At 51.2% G+C, this 23,812-nt stretch overlaps 1 protein-coding gene across 1 annotated transcript in view; it reads right to left on the reverse strand.

Moving 5' to 3' along the window:
- The window catches only part of LOC140398361 (EH domain-containing protein 3-like), a 166,752-nt gene that overhangs the window by 89,183 nt on the left and 53,757 nt on the right, over nt 1-23,812 (reverse strand). The window contains exon 2 of the mRNA XM_072486965.1: nt 23,319-23,495. Coding sequence (XP_072343066.1) covers nt 23,319-23,495 — 177 coding nt within the window. The remainder of the gene's footprint in view (nt 1-23,318; nt 23,496-23,812) is intronic.

Genomic DNA, 23,812 nt, shown 5'->3' on the forward strand with positions numbered 1-23,812 from the left:
AGTTAAGAGCTCATGGTGTTCAGGGTAAGATCCTGGCATGGATAGGGCATTGGATGACTGGCAGAAGGCAAAGAGTGGGGATAAAGGGGTCTTTTTCAGGATGGCAGCCAATGACTCGTGGTGTGCCTCAGGGGTCTGAGCTGGGACCACAACTTTTCACGATATACATTAATGATTTGGAAGAAGGAACTGAAGTGTCTGTTGCTAAGTTTGCAGATGATACAAAGATCTGTAGGGGGACAGGTAGTATTGAGGAAGCAAGGGGGCTGCAGAAGGACAAGCTAGGAGAGTGGGCAATGAAGTGGCAAATGAAATACAATGTGGAAAAGTGTGAGGTTATGCACTTTGGAAGGAGGAATCTAGGCATAGACTATTTTCTAAATGGGGAAATGCTTCGGAAAGCAGAAGCACAAAGAGACTTGGGAGTCCTTGTTCACGATTCTCTGAAGGTTAATGTGCAGGTTCAGTCGGCAGTTAAGAAGGCAAATGCAATGTTAGCATTCATGTCAAGAGGGCTAGAATACAAGACCAGGGATGTACTTCTGAGGCTGTACACGGCTCTGGTCAGACCCCATTTGAAGTATTGTGAGCAGTTTTGGGCCCCATATCCAAGGAAGGATGTGCTGGCCTTGGAAAGGGTCCAGAGGATGTTCACAAGAATGATCCCTGGAATGAAGAGCTTGTCGTATGAGGAACGTTTGAGGACTCTGGGTCTGTACTCGTTGGGAGTTTAGAAGGAGAGGGGATCTTATTGAAACATACAAGATACTGTGAGGCCTAGATAGAGTGGATGTGGAGAGGATGTTTCCACTTGTAGGAAAAACGAGAACCAGAGGACACCATCTCAGTTTAAAGGGACGATCCTTTAAAACAGAGATGAGGAGGAATTTCTTCAGCCAGAGGGTGGTGATTCTGTGGAACTCTTTGCCGCAGAAGGCTGTGGAGTCCAATTCACTGAGTGTCTTTAAGACAGAGATGGAAAGGTTCTAGATTAATAAGGGGATCAGGGGTTATGGGGAGAAGGCAGGAGGATCAGGGGTTATGGGGAGAAGGCAGGAGGATCAGGGGTTGTGGGGAGAAGGCAGGAGGATCGGGGGTTGTGGGGAGAAGGCATGGGGATGAGAAAATATCAGTCATGATTGAATGGCGAGCAGACTCGATGGGCCAAGTGGCCTAATTGTGCTCCTATGTCTTATGGTCTTATGGGGCACTAGTGGCGCTGGTAAGTGTATGTGGTCCCAATTGGGGCGATGTGGGATTCGCGAAGGTGTGTGGGGCCATCCCCGACTTGGGACACACACGAACTGATAGGGGGGAGCGAATGGAACTTGGTGCAGGAGCCAAGATTGGACAGGTCACCGCCGCGCTCGCTGATCCCGTCGGGGGTGGGGGGGGGGGGGGGGGTGGTGAAGGCGCTGGCTGGGCCAATGGTTGGTGGAAATGGGAGGGGTGGACCCTTGGAGGTCTCTGCACCCGAGTGAGCGGGAGTACTCGTTTTTCTCAGCGGCCCATAGGTATACTTGAGGATCGACTTTTTCATGGCGAGGAAGGCGCTGCTAGCTGGGGTTAAAGGGTCGGAGTACTCAGCAATTGCAATATCAGATCATACTCCGCATTGGGTGGATATGGTACTGGAGAAAGGGATGGTACAGAGACCAGGGTAGAAGTTAGATATGGGACTGTTGGGGACCGAGGGCTCTGTGACAAAATTGAAAAATTAATCGAGGAATTTGTAGGTTTTAACTGCACGGGGGAAGTGTCGAAGGCAGTTGTCTGGGAGGCTTTAAAGACGGTGGTGAGGGGGTGAGGTAATCTCGTTCAAGGCTAGGTTAGAAAGAGGAGCGTCAGAGGGTAATAGATGAGATGCTGGAGGTAGATAGGAGGTATGCAGAAGATAGGGACCCAGCGGAATTGGAAAAGAGGAAGGAACACCAGGTGAGCTTTGACCGACTATTTACCAGGAAGGCGGTATGCCAATTGAGGCGAGCAAGGGGTGCAGTTTACGAGCATGAAGACAAGGCAGGGCGGGTCAGCTCCAGAGGAAGGCTGTGGCAAGGGAAATTATTCAGGTGCGGGACAGGGCAGGGAAGTTGATGGTAGCTCCAGATCAGGTTAACAAGGTCGTTAACGAATTCTATGAGATGTTGTACAGGTCAGAGCCATCTGGGGGAGGCCAGGAGATGCAGGAATTTCTAGATGGGCTGGAGTACCCGGGATTAGGGGAGGGGCACAGGGCTACATTAGAAGGGGCGATAGTGGAGCAGGAGATAAAAGATGCGATTGGGAGGATGCAGTCGGGGAAGGAGGCAGGGCCAGATGGGTTTCCGGTGGACTATTATTAAAAATTTAAAGATAAGCTGGTACCGCTGATGATGGGGATGTTTGAGGAGGCGATAGGGAAGGGGGTGTTACCACAAACTTCAGGCATCGATTTCCCTGTTACTTAAGAAATATAAGCAGCACGGTGGCGCAGTGGGTTAGCCCTGCTGCCTCACGGCGCCGAGGTCTCAGGTTCGATCCCGGCTCTGGGTCACTGGCCGTGTGGAGTTTGCATATTCTCTCCGTGGGTTTCACCCCCACAACCCAAAAGATGTGCAGGTTAGGTGGATTGGCCACGCTAAATTGCCCTTCAATTGGAAGAAAACAAATAATTGGGTACTCTAAAAAAAAAATTTTTTTGAAAAAGAAAAAAGATAGATAAGGACGGAGTGTGGGTCGTATAGAACATAGAACATAGAACAATACAGCGCAGTACAGGCCCTTCGGCCCACGATGTTGCACCAAAACAAAAGCCATCTAACCTACACTATGCCATTATCATCCATATGTTTATCCAATAAACTTTTAAATGCCCTCAATGTTGGCGAGTTCACTACTGTAGCAGGTAGGGCATTCCACGGCCTCACTACTCTTTGCGTAAAGAACCTACCTCTGACCTCTGTCCTATATCTATTACCCCTCAGTTTAAAGTTATGTCCCCTCGTGCCAGCCATTTCCATCCGCGGGAGAAGGCTCTCACTGTCCACCCTATCCAACCCCCTGATCATTTTGTATGCCTCTATTAAGTCTCCTCTTAATCTTTCTTCTCTCCAACGAAAACAACCTCAAGTCCATCAGCCTTTCCTCATAAGATTTTCCCTCCAAACCAGGCAACATCCTGGTAAATCTCCTCTGCACCCGCTCCAAAGCCTCCACGTCCTTCCTATAATGCGGTGACCAGAACTGTACGCAATACTCCAAATGCGGTCGTACCAGAGTTCAGCCTCAGCCATTCTACCCTTTCTATTCTACCCTTCGTAAACCTGAGGTCATCTAAAACCTATCTGCTACTGTATTAATTTGCAGCAAATCCCCATTCCCCTATTACCATATTCACTGACCCACACTGGTTTTCAGTTCTACGTGATTTTGATCTTAAAATTATCATCCTTATCTTCAAGTCCCTCCATGGCCTTTTTCCTTCCTACCTCTGTAATCACCTCCAGCTCCCTAACCCTTTGAGATATCTGTACTCCTCTTATTCTGGCCCGTTATGCATTCCCAATTCCAATCGTTCCACCTCTAGGCCTAGAGAGCTGAAGGCACAGGCATCAATCTCTGGAATTTCTTTCCTACACCTCTCTGCCTTACTACCTCCCTTGCCTCCTTTAAGACACTCCTTAAAACATCTGACCAAGCTTTTGTTCATCTGATCTGACATCTCTTTATGGGTACGGTGTCATGCTGTTTTAAAATGCTATCTGTGAACATAGACTGATTCCAGGGATGGCGGAACTGTCATAAGAGGAGAGATTGACTAGGTTGGGCTTGTTCTCGCTGGAGTTCAGAAGAATGAGGGGGGATTTCAGACACTTATACAATTTTAACAGAACTAGACAGGGTAGATGCAGGGAAAATGTTCCCAATGATGGGTGTGTCCAGAACCAGGAGTCACTGTCTGAGGATTCAGGACCATTTCGGACAGAGATGAGGAGACATTTCTTCACACAGAGTGGTGAGCCTGTGGAATTCATTACCACAGGAAGTGGTTTATGCTAAAACTTTGAATATATTCAAGAGGCGGCTAGATATAGCACTTGGGGAGAATGGATCAAAGGTTATGGGGAGAAAGCAGGATTAGGCTATTGAGTTGGATGATCAGCCATGATCGTGATGAATGGCGGAGCAGGCTGGAAGGGCCAAAAGGCCTCCTCCTGCTCCTATCTTCTATGTATGTATGTAACTGCAATTGGAACATTTCATTATGTTTAAAGGTACAAAATATAAATTGTTGCTGAAGGGCAAGGAGGGATAGTTTACCAAAGCCAGTCATATCAACCAAGGGTTCTTTTATAAAAAAATATTTTTATTCAACATTTTCAACCACAGGCTCTCAACGTGGGAACGCGAGGTTTCAAGGAGTCCAAAATAAGCAATAGAGACTGTTGTTTCATTCACTGCATCCTTATCAATATTTTGTGCTGAACTTGTGCTTTTGGGATAGGTACGACCAATCTGGTTGTTAAGTTTGTTTGACGCTTTGGACAGGCAATGCAAAGATAATCAGTGTGTGCAAACCACAGGTGGGATCTAGTCAGAGTATCTTGTTATGCTTCAGACATGGGGCCAAGCACAACAAACCGATGCAGAGATAGGGCTCAGCCAACATTTGAGATTATAACCAGCTGGAGGAAAAAAAATAGCAGCTCTCCTCAATTAATCTGGTAAGATTCAGTTGACCAGTGAACAATAAATAATCAGTTGTAACAATATGGCCCATATCACTTTTAAATGTGGACGCAAAGATATTGGCGCAGGTACTGGCAGGTAGGCTAGAGGATAGGTGAAGATCAGACAGGGTTTGTGACAGGGAGGCAGCTCTTTTCGAACATGAGGAGGGTATTGAACGTGGTTATGGCACCGGCTGAGGGGAAGGAAACAGGTGGTTGTGGCATTGGACGCTGAGAAAGCATTTAACCGGGTCCTTTGGGGGGTACTTGATGGCAGCTCTGGAGCGGTTTGGGATTGTACCAAGATTTGTGGACTGGGTAAAGTTACTATATAAGGAGCTGAGGGCGAGTGTCCGCACAAACAACGTCAGCTCGAGATACTTTTCTCCACCGTGGGACTAGGCAGGGATGTCCTATGTCCCCACCCCCCTGTTTGCACTCGCGATTGACCATTGGCCATCGCGTTAAGACGTGTGGGGGCATGGAAAGGGATAGTGCGGGGCGGGGATAGAGCATCAGATGTCCTTGTATGCCAATGACTTGTTATACGTGACGGAACCGAGTGGGTCAATAGGGGGGATACTGGAGCTGCTTCGGGTGCTTGGGTACTTCTCGGGGTACAAACTAAATCAGAACAAGAGTGAATATTTTGTGGCGTGGGGGGCTGCCATTCCATAGGGCAGGAACTCACTTTAGATACCTGGGAGTGCAGGTTGCTCGGGATTGGGAGGGCTCCATAGGTACAACATTTCTAGTTTGGTGGGGAGGGTGAAGGATGATCTGGCAAGGTGGGATGGTCTCCCCGTCACTGGCGGGTCAGGTGCAGGCGTTTGAAATGAATGTGTTGCCACGATTCCGGTTTATTTTCCAATGCCTGCCGATTTTCCTGCCAAAGACATCGTTTAGAGGTTTTTAAAAATATATATTTCTATTAGGGTATTTGCAAGTTTTTATAACAATAACAAGAACAGCGACATAAACATGGTATAATAAACATTTCCACCCCATCACAATCTTCACACAGCCCAATCATAAAACAACAATCCCTCTACTACCCCCGCACCCCCCCACCTTTTGAAATCTGCTCCTGCTGACATTTTAATTTTCCCCAAGTTGACAAATGGCTGCCACCTCCGGGTGAACCCAACCAATGACCCTCTTAAGGCGAACTTTATCTTCTTGAGACTGAGAAACCCCGCCATGTAACTAACCCAGGACTCGGGGGCTTCGAGTCCCTCCACATAAATAAGATCTGTCTCCGGGCTACCAGGGAGGCAAAGGCCAAGACGTTGCCTCTTTCGCCCCCTGAGCTCCCGGCTCTTCCGACACTCCAAAGATCGCCACCTCCAGACTCGGCACCACCCGTGTTTTGAGTACGGTGGACATTGCCTTAGCGAAACCCTGCCAAAACCCTCTAAGTTTCAGGCATGCCCAAAACATGCACACATGATTTGTTGGGTTTCCCACGCACCTCGCACACGGTCCTCTACCCCAAAAAAACTTGCTCATCTGCGCCACCGTCAAGTGTGCCCAATGGACTAACTTGAATTGCATCAGGCTAAACCTGGCACATGATGAGGATGTATTAACCCTATTAGGGCATCCGCCCACAGACCTGCCTCTATCTCCTCCTAGCTCGTTTTCCCACTTGCCCTTAAGATCCTCCATCGGGGACTTCCGGGTGCGGCGATGACCAGCTAAGTCGCACGTTTCGGCAGCTCCCGGTGGAACGGACCTTTGGGCTCTTGATAGGAGCCCCAACGGCAATTTTAACGGCTAAAAACACCGTGCGGCAAACCGGAAGGGTGTTCCCCCTGGACACGGATGGAAAAAGGAGAGGAAAGTGGCCGGATTGCAGCGGATCCTTTGGAACAACGGCAAGGAAGGCAAGCAGAAACCAAGATGGCGTCGGAAGGTGGCAGTTTCATATGGGGCCCTGAACAACAAGAGTTCTTGAAATGCTGCGTGGAGGAGATAAAAAAGGAAATGAAGAAAGAGTTGTTGGCCCCGATATTACAGGCGATCGAAGGGCTGAAAGAGGAACAAAAGACCCAGGAGCAGGAGCTTCGGGTCGTGAAGGCGAAAGCAGCCGAGAATGAGAACGATATACAGGGCCTGGTGGTGAAGTCGGAGATACAGGAGGCACACCAGAAACGATGTGTGGAGAGGTTGGAGGCACTGGAAAACAACGCAAGGAGGAACAACTTGAGGATTCTTGGCCTTCCTGAAGGTGTGGAGGGGGCGGACGTCGGGGCATATGTGAGCACGATGCTGCACTCGTTAATGGGAGCGGAGGCCCCGACGGGTCCGTTGGAGGTGGAGGGAGCATACCGAGTTATGGTGCGAGGATCGAGAGCAGGAGAAACTCCCAGAGCCATAGTGGTGAGATTCCTCCGTTTTAAGGATAGAGAAATGGTCCTTAGATGGGCGAAGAAAACTCGGTGCAGTAAATGGGAGAACGCGGTGACCCACGTTTATCAAGACTGGAGTGCGGAGGTGGCGAGAAGGAGGGCGAGCTTCAATCGGGCCAAGGCGGTACTTCACAAAAGGAAGATAAAATTTGGAATGCTGCAACCGGCAAGACTGTGGGTCACATATCAAGGGAGGCACCACTACTTTGAGACGGCGGATGAAGCGTGGACTTTTATTGTAGAAGAAAAATTGGAATGAGTGGATTATGAAAAAGAACGTTTGGACAAAGTGGTGGGGCGAATGGGGGGGGGGCGAAGAGGGGTTTTATGTTCTAATCCTGCGGTATGGTAATTTTTCTTTCTCCCACAGGTGGTGATGGGGGGAGGTGGGGAGGGAGAGGAGATGGGGCGTTGGCCATGGGAGGCGGGGCCGAGGGAGAGGCGCGGGCTTGGTTCCCGCGCTATGATAATTATGGCGGGAATAGAGAAGCAGGAAGGAGGGGGCGTCGCACGGTGCGAGCCGTGGTCACGGGGGGAAGCAGAGGTCAGCCAGAGTTTGCTGACTTCTGGGAGCAACATGGGGGGAGTAATTACACTAGCGGGGGGTCTAGCGGGGGGAGTGGGAGGGGGGAATTACTGGGTTGCTGCTGCTGGGGAAAGGGGGGAGTGGGTACGGGAGAGGATGGGCGGGGGGGAGATACAGCTGCGTGGGAACTGGGTGAGAAGCTGGAAAAAGATGATGGCTAACCGGCAAGGGGGGGGGGGGTGGGAAGCCCCCCAACTCGGCTGATCACGTGGAACATGAGAGGGCTAAACGGGCCGATAAAGAGGGCACGAGTACTCGCACACCTTAAGAAACTTAAAGCAGATGTGGTTATGTTACAGGAAACGCACCTGAAACTGATAGACCAGGTTAGGCTGCGCAAAGGATGGGTGGGGCAGGTGTTCCATTCGGGGCTGGATGCGAAAAACAGGGGGGTGGCTATATTAGTGGGGAAGCGGGTAATGTTCGAGGCAAAGACTATAGTGGCGGATAACGGGGGCAGATACGTGATGGTGAGTGGCAAATTACAGGGAGAGATGGTGGTTTTGGTAAACGTGTATGCCCCGAACTGGGATGATGCCAACTTTATGAGGCGAATGCTAGGACGCATCCCGGACCTAGAGACGGGAAAGCTGATAATGGGGGGAGACTTTAACACGGTGTTGGAACCAAGGCTGGATAGGTCGAAGTCCAGGACTGGTAGGAGGCCGGCAGCAGCCAAGGTGCTTAAGGATTTTATGGAGCAGATGGGAGGTGTGGACCCGTGGAGATTCAGTAGACCTAGGAGTAAGGAGTTCTCGTTTTTCTCCTATGTCCATAAAGTCTATTCGCGCATAGACTTTTTTGTGTTGGGTAGGGCATTGATCCCGAGGGTGAGGGGAACGGAATATACGGCTATAGCCATTTCGGATCATGCCCCACACTGGGTAGACTTGGAGATAGGGGAGGAAACAGGAGGGCGCCCACCCTGGAGAATGGACATGGGACTAATGGCGGATGAGGGGGTGTGCCTAAGGGTGAGGGGATGTATTGAAAAGTACTTGGAACTCAATGACAATGGGGAGGTTCAGGTGGGAGTGGTCTGGGAGGCGTTGAAGGCGGTGGTTAGGGGGGAGCTGATATCAATAAGGGCACATAAAGGGAAGCAGGAGAGTAAGGAACGGGAGCGGTTGCTGCAAGAACTTTTGAGGGTGGACAGACAATATGCGGAAGCACCGGAGGAGGGACTGTACAGGGAAAGGCAAAGGCTGCATGTGGAATTTGACTTGCTGACTACAGGCACTGCAGAGGCACAATGGAGGAAGGCGCAGGGTGTACAGTATGAATATGGAGAGAAGGCGAGCAGATTGCTGGCACACCAATTGAGGAAAAGGGGAGCAGCGAGGGAAATAGGGGGAGTGAGGGACGAGGAAGGAGAGACGGAGCGGGGAGCGAAGAGAGTGAATGAAGTGTTCAAGACATTTTATAAAAAATTGTATGAAGCTCAACCCCCGGATGGGAGGGAGAGAATGATGGATTTTGGATCGGCTGGAAATTCCCAAGGTGGAAGAGCAGGAAAGGGTGGGACTGGGAGCACAGATCACGGTAGAAGAAGTGGTGAAAGGAATTAGGAACATGCAGACGGGAAAGGCCCCGGGACCGGACGGATTCCCAGTTGAATTCTACAGAAAATATTTGGACTTGCTCGCCCCGCTACTGACGAGGACCTTTAACGAGGCAAAGGAAAGGGGACAACTGCCCCCGACTATGTCTGAAGCAACGATATCGCTTCTCTTAAAGAAGGAAAAGGATCCGCTACAATGCGGGTCCTACAGACCAATTTCCCTCCTAAATGTGGATGCCAAGGTCCTGGCCAAGGTAATGGCAATGAGAATAGAGGAATGTGTCCCGGGGGTGGTTCATGAGGACCAAACTGGGTTTGTGAAGGGGAGACAGCTGAACACGAATATACGGAGGTTGTTAGGGGTAATGATGATGGCCCCACCAGAGGGTGAAACGGAGATAGTAGTGGCGATGGATGCCGAGAAAGCATTTGATAGAGTGGAATGGGATTATCTGTGGGAGGTGTTGAGGAGATTTGGTTTTGGAGAGGGGTATGTTAGATGGGTGCAGCTGTTGTATAGGGCCCCAGTGGCGAGTGTGGTCACGAATGGACGGGGATCGGCATATTTTCGGCTCCATAGAGGGACAAGGCAGGGATCTGTCCCCATTACTGTTTGCACTGGCGATTGAGCCCCTGGCGATAGCGCTGAGAGGTTCCAAGAGATGGAGGGGAATACTTAGGGGAGGAGAAGAACACCGGGTATCTTTATATGCGGATGATCTGCTACTATATGTGGCGGATCCGGCGGAGGGGATGCCAGAAATAATGCGGATACTTGGGGAGTTTGGGGATTTTTCAGGGTATAAATTGAACATGGGGAAGAGTGAGCTGTTTGTGGTGCATCCAGGGGAGCAGAGTAGAGAAATAGAAGACCTACCGTTGAGGAAGGTAACAAGAGACTTTCGTTACCTGGGGATCCAGATAGCTCAGAATTGGGGCACATTGCACAGGCTAAAATTAACGCGGTTTGTGGAACAGATGGAGGAAGATTTCAAGAGATGGGATATGGTAGCACTGTCAATGGCAGGGAGGGTGCAGGCGGTTAAGATGGTGGTCCTCCCGAGATTCCTCTTTGTGTTTCAGTGCCTCCCGGTGGTGATCACGAAGGCTTTTTTTAAAAGGATAGAAAAGAGCATCATGGGTTTTGTTTGGGCCGGGAAGACTCTGAGAGTGAGGAAGGGATTCTTACAGCGTAGTAGGGATAGGGGGGGGCTGGCACTACCGAGCCTAAGTGAGTATTATTGGGCCGCTAATATTTCAATGGTGAGTAAGTGGATGGGAGAGGAGGAAGGAGCGGCGTGGAAGAGATTAGAGAGGGCGTCCTGTAGGGGGACCAGCCTGCAGGCTATGGTGACAGCCCCATTGCCGTTCTCACCGAGGAACTACACCACGAGTCCGGTGGTGGTAGCTACACTGAAGATTTGGGGACAGTGGAGACGACATAGGGGAAAGACCGGAGCATTGGGGGGGTCCCCGATAAGAAACAACCATAGGTTTGCCCCGGGGGAATGGATGGGGGATATGGAATGTGGCAAAGAGCAGGAATAACGCAACTGAAAGATCTATTTGTGGATGGGAAGTTCGCGAGTCTGGGAGCGCTGACCGAGAAATATGGGTTGCCCCAAGGGAATGCATTCAGGTACATGCAATTGAGGGCTTTTGCGAGGCAACAGGTGAGGGAATTCCCGCAGCTCCCGACACAAGAGGTGCAGGACAGAGTCATCTCAAAGAAATGGGTGGGGGATGGTAAGGTGTCGGATATATATCGGGAAATGAGGGACGAAGGGGAGACTATGGTGGACGAACTAAAAGGGAAATGGGAAGAAGAGCTAGGGGAGGAGATCGAGGAGGGGCTGTGGGCAGATGCCCTAAACAGGGTAAACTCGTCGTCCTCGTGCGCCAGGCTAAGCCTGATTCAGTTTAAGGTATTACACAGGGCACATATGACTGGAACACGGCTCAGTAAATTTTTTGGGGTGGAGGATAGGTGTGCGAGGTGCTCAAGAAGCCCAGCGAATCATACCCATATGTTTTGGGCATGCCCGACACTACAGGGGTTTTGGGTGGGGGTGACAAAGGCGCTTTCAAAAGTAGTAGGAGTCCGGGTCGAACCAAGCTGGGGGTTGGCTATATTTGGGGTTGCACAAGAGCCGGGAGTGCAGGAGGCGAGAGAGGCCGATGTTTTGGCCTTTGCGTCCCTAGTAGCCCGGCGCAGGATATTGCTAATGTGGAAAGAAGCCAAGCCCCCGGGGGTGGAGACCTGGATAAATGATATGGCGGGGTTCATAAAGTTAGAGCGGATTAAGTTCGTCCTAAGGGGGTCGGCTCAAGGGTTCACCAGGCGGTGGCAACCGTTCGTCGAATATCTGGCGGAAAGATAGATGGGGGAAAAAAAAGAAGGCAGCAGCAGCAGCCCAGGACTTGGGGGGGGGGGGTGGGATGGGATGGGGGGGTGGGTGGCCTGAGACAAGGCAGTTGCCAATTAGGGCTAGTTTTTATTTTTGTTATTTAATATTTATTTATTTGTTGTTGTTTTTTTTTGTTTATATAAAAAAGGTCATTATTATCTGTATTGTTATAATGTTGTGTAAAGGATGCACAATGTACTGTGTTGGTTGACCAAAAATTTTCAATAAAATATTTATAAAAAAAAAAAAGATCCTCCATCGGTACTGGGGGAGATTTTAAGGGTGGATAGGGAATTTGCAGAGACCCCGGAGGAGGGACTGTACAGGGAGAGGAGACGACTCCAGACGGAGTTTGACCTTCTGACCACCAGAAAGGCGGAGGTACTGTGGAGGAAGGCACAGGGGAGAAGGTATGAATATGGGGAAAAGGCTAGTCGCCTGTTGGCTCATCAATTGCGAAAGAGGACAGCAGCGAGGGAGATAGGAGGAATTAGAGACGAAAAGGGAGACACGGTGCGAAGAGCAGGAAAGATAAATGAGGTGTTCAAGACCTTCTATGAGGAACTGTCTAGGTCCCAACCCCCAGAGGGAGAGGAGGGGATGCGGCAGTTCCTGGACCAATTGAGGTTCCCGAAAGTGGAGGAGCAGGAGGTGGCAGGCCTGGGGGCACCGATTGGGGTGGACAAGGTTATTAAGGGACTGGGAAGCATGCAAGCGGGGAAGGCTCCGGGACCAGAGGGGTTCCCGGTGGAATTTTACAGAAAATATGAGGACTTGTTGGCCCCGTTGATGGTGAGGACGTTCAATGAGGCCAGGGAAGGAGGGACTTTACCCCCGACGATTTCGGAGGCGACGATATCGCTAATTCTGAAGAGGGATAAAGATCCGTTGCAGTGCGGGTCCTATAGACCTATTTCATTATTGAACGTGGACGCCAAATTGTTGGCAAAGGTACTGGCATCGAGGATAGAAGACTGTGTCCCGGGGGTGGTGCACGAAGACCAGACAGGGTTCGTAAAAGGGAGACAACTGAATGTTAACGTGCGACGACTATTAGGGGTGATAATGATGCCCCCAGTGGAGGGGTAGGCAGAGATAGTGGCGACAATGGATGCAGAGAAGGCATTTGATAGGGTGGAGTGGGAGTATTTATGGGAAGTGTTAAGGAGGTTTGGGTTCGGGAACGGATTTATTAGCTGGGTTAAACTTCTTTATGGGGCTCCAACGGCAAGTGTAGTTACGGGTCGACAAAGATCGGAGTATTTCCGACTATATAGGGGAACAAGACAGGGATGCCCGCTGTCTCCATTGTTGTTCGCGTTGGCAATTGAACCTCTGGCCATGGCGTTGAGACACTCCAGGAAATGGAGAGGGGTGATTAGAGGGGGAGAAGAACACAGAGTCTCGTTATACGCAGATGATCTATTGTTATACGTGTCGGACCCAGCGGGGGGGATGATAGAGGTTATGCAAATGTTGAGGGAGTTCGGGGATTTCTCGGGGTATAGGCTAAACATGGGGAAGAGTGAATTATTTGTGATACATCCAGGGGACCAGAGTAGAGAGATAGAAGGCTTGCCGCTAAGGAAAGTGGAAAGAAACTTCCGATACCTGGGGATTCAGATCGCTAGGAGCTGGGGAACCTTGCACAGACTTAATCTGACACGGCTGGTAGAACAAATGGAGGAGGACTTCAAGAGGTGGGACATGCAGCCTCTGTCGCTGGCGGGCAGGGTGCAAGCAATTAAGATGATGGTCCTCCCGAGGTTCTTATTTGTATTTCAATGTCTCCCTATACTAATCACTAAGACCTTTTTAATAAAATAGACAGGAGCATCACGAGCTTCGTGTGGGCAGGGAAAGTTCCGAGAGTAAGGAGGGGGTTCCTTCAGCGTAGTAGGGACAGAGGAGGATTGGCACTACCGAACTTGGGCGATTACTATTGGGCCGCCAATGTGGCAATGATACGTAAATGGATGATGGAGGGTGAGGGAGCGGCGTGGAAAAGACTGGAGAGAAAGTCCTGCAAAGGGACGAGTTTAGAGGCGCTGGTGGCGGCGCCGCTACCGTTCTCGCCAAAAATGTTTACCACGAACCCGGTGGTGGCGGCAACATTGAATATCTGGGGACAATGGAGGCGACAGAGAGGGGTGCGGGGTGCCCTGGTGGGGTCCCCAATTAGGAACAACCATAGGTTCGCCCCAGGAAGAATGGATGGAGGATTTCAGAGCTGGCACCAGTTGGGAATTAAGAGGGTGGGAGATTTATTTATAGATGGGACTTTTGCGAGCTTGGGAGCATTGGAGGAAAAGTATAAGCTGCCACGGGGAAACTTCTTGAGATATATGCAGGTGAGGGCGTTTACTAGACAACAGGTGAGGGAATTTCCGTTGCTCCCGACACAGGGGATTCAGGACAGAGTGCTTTCAGGGGTGTGGGTCGGAGAGGGCAAGGTGTCAGAGATATAACGAGAGATGAGGGAAGAGGGGGAGGAGTCGGTGGGCGAACTAAAAGGAAAGTGGGAAGAAGAATTACGGGAGGAGATAGAGGAGGGTATGTGGGCTGATGCCCTAAGCAGGGTAAATTCCTCTTCCTCATGCGCCAGGTTTAGCCTGATTCAATTTAAGGTGCTACATAGAGCACACATAACGGGAGCAAGATTGAGCAGGTTCTTTGGAGTGGAGGACAAATGTGGGAGGTGTGGCGGGAGCCCGGCAAACCACGCACATATGTTTTGGGCGTGCCCGGCACTGGAAGGATATTGGAAGGGAGTGACGGGAGTGATTTTGAAGGTGGTGAAGGCCCTGGTCAAACCAGGCTGGGGGGTAGCTCTATTTGGAGTTGCGGATGAGCCGGGAGTGCAGGAGGCGAAAGAGGCCGACGTTGTGGCCTTTGCGTCCCTAGTAGCCCGGCGTAGGATCCTACTCATGTGGAAGGAGGCGAAACCCCCCGGACTGGAGGCCTGGGTAAATGATATGGCAGGGTTCATTAAATTGGAGCAGATAAAGTTTGCCCTGAGAGGATCGGCTCAAGGGTTCACCAGGCGGTGGCAGCCATTTCTCGACTACCTAGGGGAACGTTAGAGGGAAGACAGATGACCAGCAGCAGCAACCCAGGGGGGAGGGGGGGGGGGGGGTTTAGTTTAGTTTATGTCAAAAGATTATGGGGTTTAGTTATTTGCGTATTGTTAAAAATTTCTTTACTGTTACGTTTGCTTTGTAAGAGGGAAAAAATTGTGTGGAAAAAAATTTCAATAAAATATATATATATATTTTTTAAAGTTTTTAAAAAAAGATCCTCCATCGGAGTTTCCTCCAATTCCAAACGTTCCTGGTAAATATCCCATCCAGGTACTGGAGACTATTCTGTCCTGTATCCCCTGTGGCGGCAGCAGCAGGAAGGCCGGAACCTGCTTTCTCAAAAGTCTCGCAACTGCAGATACCTAACCCATTCCCTGCTGGCAATTCAAATTTATCCTCAAAGGCTTTCAAGCTGGGGAAGCTCCCGTCTATAAATAGATCCCCCATCCTCCTAATTCCTGCCCTTTCCCATCTCTGGAACTCACCACCTAGCCTACCCGGTACAAACCGATGATTATTACAAATCGGGGTCCAAACTGATGCTCCCTCCACTCTCTTATATCTCCTCCATTGCCCCCAGATCCTCAGAGGTGCCACCACCACCGGACTTGTGGAGTCCGGCGAGAACGGAAGAGGTGCCATTATCAGTGCTCCCAAACTTGTGTCTTTACATGACGCCGCCTGCATCCGCTCCCACACCGACCCCTCCCCCACTACCCACTTCCTAATCATGGCTATATTAGCCGCCCAGTAGTAATTGCAAAAGTTCGGCAGCGCCAACCCACCTTCCCCCCGACTGCGCTCCAGCAACACTTTCTTCACTCGCGGGGTTTTAACCACCCACACAAATCCAAAAATAACCTTATTCACCCGCTTGAAAAAGGCCCTCGGGGTGAAGATGGGGAAGCACTGAAAGACAAACAGAAATCGGGGGAGGACTGTCATTTTCACGGTCTGTACCCTCCCCGCCAGTGATAGCGGGAGCATGTCCCATCTCTTAAAGTCCTCTTTCATTTGTTCTACGAGCCGGGATATGTTTAACTTGTGCAGTGCCTCACCATTCCCAGGCCACCTGGATTCCCAGATGTCGAAAGCTCCTTCCTACCATTCTAGACGGCAGCACTCCGAGTCTCTTCTCCTGCCCTCTTGCCTGGATCGCGAACATCTCGCTTTTCCCCATGTTCGACTAATGCCCCGAAAAATTACCAAATTCCCAGAGAATCCGCATAACTTCCCCCATCCCCTCTTGTCTGAAATGTACAAGAGCAGGTCATCTGTGTAAAGCGAGACCCGGTGCTCCACCCCCCCGAACCAGCCCTTTCCAGTTCCTAGAGGCTCTTAACGCCATGGCCAATGGCTCTATGGCCAGAGCAAACATTAGCAGGGAGAGCCTCATCCCTCGGTGGTGTTTAAAATACCCCGACCTTAGCCGGTTCGTATGCACACTTGCTACTGATGCCTGATAGAGCAACCGCATCCAGTCAATGAAGTCCTCACCAAACCCAAATCTTCCCAGCGCCTCCCACAGGTAATCCCACTCCACGTGGTCAAAAGCCTTCTCCACATCCATCGCTACCACCACCTCCATCTCCCCTCCTTCTGAGGGCATCATAATAACATTTAAAAGCCTTCGGACATTGGCCGTGACTTGCCTGCCCTTAACAAATCCTGTCTGGTCTTCCCCTATCACCCCCGGGACACAATCCTCTGTCCTTGTGACCAGTATCTTAGCCAGCAGTTTGGCATCCACATTCAGTGGAGAACTTGGCCTGTATGACTCGCATTGCTCCTGATCCTTATCCCATTTCAGGATCAATGAAATCGAGGCCTCCGACATTGTTGGGGGGAGGACTCCCTTCTCTCTCGCTTCATTAAGTGTCCTTACCAGCAGTGGACTCAATATCTCTGAAAACGTCTTGCAGAATTCCACCGGGTAGCCGTCCGGCCCCGGGGCCTTGCCTGACTGCATGCCCTCCAGCCCCTCAATTATTTCCTCAATTTCAATTGGGGCTCCCAGCCCCTCCACCAGGTCCTCCTCCACCCTCAGGAACCTCAACTGACCCAAAAACTGCCTCATCCCCTCCACCCCAGCCGGGGGTTCCGACTCATATAATTTGCTGTAAAAGTCCTAAACACCTCATTCACCCCCACTGGGTCCAGGTCCATAATCCCACCTCTACTCTATACTCTCCCTATCTCCCTGGCCGCCTCTCTTTTCCTGAGCTGGCGTGCTAACATTCTGCTTGCCTTTTCCCCATACTCATAAATCCCCCCCCCCGCCCCTTGCCTTCCTCAACTGTTCCACTGCTTTCCCTGTAGTCAGCAACCCAAACTCCACCTGTAACCTCCGCCGCTCCCTCAGTAGCCCTGTGTCCGGGGCCTCCAAGTATCTCCTGTCCACCTGGAGTATCTCCTCAACTAACCTATCCCTCTCAGCCCGTTCCACCTTTTCTCTGTGGGCCCGTATTGAGATTAATTCACCTCTGACCACTTCAAAGCTTCCCAAACCGTTGCTGCAGAGACCTCCCCCGTATCATTTATTTCCAGGTAATTTTGGATGGACTTGTTCACCCGCCCACAGATCACTTCGTCCACTAACAACCCCACATCCTGCCTCCATAGCGGGCGTTGTCCTCTCTCCAAACTAACCGTAGATCCACCCAATGTGGGGCATGATCCGACACTGCGATTGCTGAGTACTCAGTATCCACCACCCCCGGTATTAGAGCCCTGCTCAGAACAAAAAAGTCGATGCGAGAGTGTACCTTGTGGACATGGGGGGGGGGGAAAAAAGAAAACTCCTTCACCCTTTGCCTGCAAACCTCCATGGGTCTACTCCCCCCATCTGTTCCATAAACCCCTTCAATTCCTTTGCCGCGGCTGGCACCCTCCCTGTCCTGGATTTTGACCGGTCCAATTCCGGATCAATGACTGTGTTCAAATATCCCCCCCATGATCAGGTTATGTGACTTTAAGTCTGAGATCTTACCCAACACCCGTCTCATAAATTCCACATCGTCCCAATTCGGAGCAGAGACGTTCACGAGTACCACCCGCAACCCCTCCAGCTTCCCACTCACTATTATGTACCTACCCCCCGTGTCTGACACGATTCTCCCTGCCTCAAATGCCACTAGTTTTTTTTTAAAACAAACAATTTTATTAAGGTATTTTAGGCATATATAAAAAGTGACATTGTACAGTACAAAAAGTAGTCCAGACACAAATTAAACATAGTGCAAACCACAGTTCTGTTCACGCAAGGACCTGCCTCAATATCCCCCTACTCTACCCTAGCCCCCCACCTCCCTCTGCCGACGCTTACTCCTCTGCGAAGAAGTCAATGAATGGCTGCCACCTTCGAGCAAACCCTAGTAGCAAACCTCTCAAGGCAAACTTGACTTTCTCTAGGCCAAGAAAGCTCGCCATGTCCGATAGCCAAACTTCAGCCTTCGGGGGCTTTGAGTCCCTCCATGCTAACAGTATTCGTCGCCGGGCTACCAGGGAAGCACAGAACGTCGGCCTCTCTCTCTTCCTGGACTCCCGGGTCCTCCGAAACCCCAAAGATTGCCACCTCAGGGCTCATTACCACCCCAGTTTTCAATATCCAGGACATGACATCTGCGAATCCCTGCCAATATCCCCCGAGTTTAGGGCACAACCAGAACATGTGTACATGATTAGCCGGCCCTCCGGCGCATCTAGCACACTTGTCCTCCAGCCCGAAGAATTTGCTCATCCGGCCCACCGTCATGTGGGCCCGGTGCACGACCTTAAATTGGATCAGGCTGAGCCTGGCGGATGTTGCGGTCGCGTTTACTCTGCTCAGATCCTCTGCCCAGATACCGTTCGCTCTCGCTCTCTCTCCTCCCCCCCCCCCCCCCGTATGTATCTAAAGTCGTTCCCTCTCGCCAGCCCAAACTTCTCCTCCAGCGCCCGCACGCTCGCAAAGGTCCCTTCCAGGAACAGATCCTCACAATCCCCGCCCTCCTCCACAGTCGATACCCCCCATCCATGTTCCCCGGGGCAAATCGGTGGTTGCCACAGATTGGGGTCCACACCGATGGTCTTACCTCCCCTACATGCCTCCTCCACTGGCCCCAGATCCGCAGAATCGCCACCACTATCGGGCTGGTGGAGTACCGCGCCGGCGGGAGCGGCAGAGGCACCGTGACCAGGGCTGCTAAGCTAGTGCCCCTGCATGAAGCAGCCTCCATCCGCTCCCAAACCGGCCCCGCACCCACCATCCATTTCCTTATTATCGCTATGTTGGCTGTCCAGTAATAGTTGCTGAAGTTCGGCAACGCCAGCCCCCCTTCTCCTCTGTTCCTTTCAAGCATCACCCTCTTCACCCGCGGGGACTTCCCTGCCCATACAAATCCCAGAATAATTTTATTCAGCCTCTTAAAGAAGGCCCACGGGAGACACTGAAAAACAAACAAGAACGGCGGGAGGATTGTCATCTTAATAGTCTGCACCCTCCCCGCCAATGACAGCGGGAGCGCATCCCTCCGGACCTCCTCCCTCACTCGTTCCACCAGTCGGGGCAGGTTGAGCTTATGCAACTTGCCCCAGTCCGGTGCCACCTGAATCCCCAAATGTCGGAAACTCTCCCTCACTAGCCTGAACGGCAACCCCTTCAGCCTACTCTCCTGCCCCCTTGCCTGAATTTCAAACAGCTCGCTCTTCGCCATGTTCAGTTTGCATCCGGAGAACCTGCCAAATTCCCTCAGGGTTGCCATAATACCGTCCATCCCCCCCATTGGGTCCGATAAGTATAACAGTAGGTCATCCGCGTATAGTGAGACTCTATGTTCCACTCCCTCCCGGACCAGCCCTTTCCAGCCCCTAGAAGCTCTCAGTGCAATTGCCAGTGGCTCTATGGCAAGCACGAACAGCAGTGGGGAGAGAGGGCAGCCCTGTCTTGTCCCACGGTGCAGTCTACTGTCTTGTCCCACAGTGCAGTCTAAAGTAGTCTGATGTCGTCCTGTTCATCCTTGCACTCGCCTCCGTGGCCTGATATAATAGCCTAACCCAGTCGATGAATCCCGCCCCGAACCCGAACCGTCCTAGTACCTCCCACAGATAATCCCACTCGACCTGGTCAAAAGCCTTTTCAGCATCCATGGCTACCACTATCTCTACCTCCCTACTCTCCGGGGGCATCATAATCACGTTGAGCAGCCTTCTTAGGTTGGCCACCAGCTGCCTGCCCTTTACGAACCCGGTTTGGTCCTCCACAATTACATCCGGTACTGTCCTCAATTCAAGCCGCCAAGATCTTGGCCAGTAATTTGGCGTCTACGTTGATCAAAGAGATCAACCTGTATGACCCACAAGCCTCCGGGTCCTTATCCCATTTCAGAATAAGCGAGATGGTGGCCTGTGACATCGTCGGGGGTAAACGCCCTGTCTCTTGCCTCGTTAAAGACCCTGACCAGCACCGGCCCCACTATCCCGGCAAATTTTTTGTAAAACTCCACCGGATACCCATCCGGCCCCGGGGCTTTACCCGACTGCATGACCTTCAGGCTCCCTAATACCTCTTCGATCCTGACCAGGGCCCTCAGTCCGTCCACGAACCCCCTCCCCACTCTTGGGAAGGTCAGTCCGTCCAGGAATCGCCTCATCCCCCCCCGGTTCCCCGGGGGCTTCCGAAGTGTACAGCTTCCTATAAAAGTCCCTAAAGACCTTGTTCAGCCACTACCCTCCCCATTTTTCTAGCCGCTTCCCTCTTCCTTGGTTGTTGCGCAAGCATTCTACTGGCCTTCTCCCCATGCTCATAAATTGCGCCTTTTACCTTTCTAAGCTGCTCTACAGTCTTGCCTGTAGTCAGCACCCAAAATCCGGCCTGCAGCCTCTGTCGTTTCCTGAGTAACTCTGGCCTCGGGGATTCCGCGTAACTCCTGTCTGTCTGTAGAATTTTCTTAATCAGTCGGTCCGTCTCTGCCCTGTCTGTCCTGTCCCTGTACGTCCGGATTGAAATCAGCTCCCCTCTCACCACTGCCTTCAGTGCCTCCCAGAGCACCGCTGCCGAGACTTCTCCAGTATCGTTCACCTGCAGGTAATTCTGCATGCATTTCCTAAGCCTCTCGCACACTGCCTCGTCCGCGAGTAATCCAACTTCCAGCCTCCATGGTGGGCGCTGAAAGCTGTCCTTACCAAACTGCAGGTCTACCCAGTGCGGAGCATGGTCCGATATGGCAATCGCCGAATATTCTGCCCCCACCATTCTGGCCAGCAGGTCCCTACTCACAACAAAGTAGTCAATTGGGCAGCACGGTAGCATTGTGGATAGCACAATTGCTCCACAGCTCCAGGGTCCCAGGTTCGATTCCGGCTTGGGTCACTGTCTGTGTGGAGTCTGCACATCCTCCCCGTGTGTGCGTGGGTTTCCTCCGGGTGCTCCGGTTTCCTCCCACAGTCCAAAGATGTTCAGGTTAGGTGGATTGGCCATGATAAATTGCCCTTAGTGTCCAAAATTGCCCTTAGTGTTGGGTGGGGTTACTGGGTTATGGGGATAGGGTGGAGGTGTTGACCTTGGGTCGGGTGCTCTTTCCAAGAGCCGGTGCAGACTCGATGGGCCGAATAGCCTCCTTCTGCACTGTAAATTCTATGATAATCTATGAATTCGGGAATACACCTTGTGGACGTGGAAGTAGAACGAGAACTCCCTCGCCGTCGGCCGGCTGAATCTCCACGGATCTGCTCCCCCAGTTTGCTCCATGAACCCTCTCAGTTCCTTTGCCATCGCTGGCAACCTGCCCGTTCTTGAACATGACGGGTCCAGGCTCGGATCCAGGACTGTATTAAAGTCCCCGCCCATGATCAGCTTACGTGAGTCCAAGTCAGGGATCTTCCCTAGCATCCTCCTAATAAAATCCACATCGTCCCAATTAGGGGCATACACGCTGACCAGGACTACTCTCACCCCTTCGAGCTTGCCCCTCACCATAACAAATCTGCCACCCACATCCAGGACTGTTGCGTTCCGCCTCAAATTGTACCCTTTTATTAATCAGGATCGCAACCCCCCCCTCGTCTTAGAATCAAGCCACGAATGAAAGACCTGACTGACCCAGCCCTTCCTTAACCTGGTCTGCCAATTTCAGGTGCGTCTCCTGCAGCATGACTATGTCCGCCTTCAGAACCGCAAACACACCCGCCCTATTCACTGGCCCGTTTAACCCTCTAATACTCCAGGTGATCAGCCTGGTTGGAGGGCACTTCGCACCCCCTCCCTTTGCCGATCAGCCATCCCCTTTCCTTGGCCAGCCCCCCAGCCACGTGTTGCGCTTCATCTGGCCTGCCTCCTGGCCGGCTCCACCCATGACCTCCTCACTGTTGTCATGCCCAGTTTCTTATATGCACACCCCCCACCTCGGCTTCCGTTGACTAGCCCTAGCCTGGGGCTCCCAGCCTCGGCGCGTCTCCCACCCATTGTTCCCAGTCTCTCTCTCTCCCCCCCCCCCCCCCCCCGACCCATCCATACCACTTCCCCAGATCAGCACCCCCCCCCCCCCCCCCCCCCCCGACCCATCCATACCACTTCCCCAGATCAGCACTACTTAAGTAAACACTCTATACAAGTCATAAACAACCCCCACAATAGCACAATTCAAGTTAAACAAGAAAAAAAGAGATAAGAAACAACAGGCACTCTCAGTCCTTCCCATACAGACACAGAAAAAGATTGCACAAAGTTCCCCTGAAGCATCCATTTTAACCCAACCCTTTTAACTGTTTTCTTTATTATTTTCCCCCCAGCCAGACTCCAACTAATCAAAGAGCCCAAACCGGAAACATTCCGGTAAACCACGCGAAAATCACGCAAACGAAACACATCCCTCCCACCTTCCAACCCCCTAAAAAGGTCGAAAAAAGAAACAACAAAACTGACCCAAACATGCAGGCAGTTTTCAAAACGGGGGAGACACCACATATGCTTAAAAGTTCTAACACGAGTCCAAACGCCCTCAGCTCAGAGCCAGCCCTTGCTTCTTAACGAAGTCCATCGCCTCTTCGGGTTCCTCGAAATAATGGTGCTGATCTTCATACGTATCCCACAGTTGCGCCGGAAAAAGCAGCCCGAATTTCACCTTGTTTTTATACAGTATCTCCTTCACCTGCCTGTAGCCTCCCCTCCCCCTGGCCACCTCAGCGCTCAAATCCTGGTAAAAACACAGGGTGGTTTGTCCCAAGTACAGCTTTGTGTGCTCTTTGCCCATTGCAGCAGTGTTCTTTGTCCAGGTACCTGTGAAAGCGCCCCACCATCGCTCATGGGGGACCCCCTCGGCGCGGCATGCCACTCGTTTATTGATCAAGTTTGTTACCCCCCTGGTCTTTGAGTCCAGCCCTGAATGGCCAACACCCGCCCCCCCCCTCCTCCCGAATGACAACAGTCAGTTGAACAGTTCAGTGAAAGAACAATTTTCTCAACTAAGTTAACAACACTGTTTCAGCTCTATGGAAAATAAACATCTGCTTATCTTATCAGCTATAAAGAACTATAACTTTAGAATAATACCAAAATAAAATCGTAACATGCAAGGGTCACATTTACCTATTTAGGAAAGCATTTCCAAAGGAATTCAGCTTTCGGAAGGGTTTCTTGGGATCCACCACTAGCGCATTGCCAGGAATGATCCCTTCCTCTTCTCCATACATCACAGCAATGAAGGAATCGGTTGTTGGTTCAGGTCCAATCCTCATCCCTGGGAAGTCCTGTTCCAGGAGGTATCTAACAGTACCGAAAGAATATATCAATTAAAATTGGATTATCGCCACATTCCACAGCACATCAAGAAGAAAACACATCCGGTCAGGCATTAGTGTAGCTGAATTGAAAAAATAAGGAACTCCACATGATTCTTTTTGAAACTAATTCCAATGTGGATAGAGGTCTAGGAGTGGTATTGAAACATGGGGATTATATTAAAATTGGAGACATAGGTAATTATTTCAAAGACAAGGATGCAAATGAATATTGATAAAAAAGGGGAATGGGTTGAAGAGGCATATGGAATTTGCTCTCATTAAAGCAGTAATTTACTCTGC

Source organism: Scyliorhinus torazame, chromosome 2 (assembly GCF_047496885.1).
Source record: "Scyliorhinus torazame isolate Kashiwa2021f chromosome 2, sScyTor2.1, whole genome shotgun sequence".
NCBI lineage: Eukaryota > Metazoa > Chordata > Chondrichthyes > Carcharhiniformes > Scyliorhinidae > Scyliorhinus > Scyliorhinus torazame.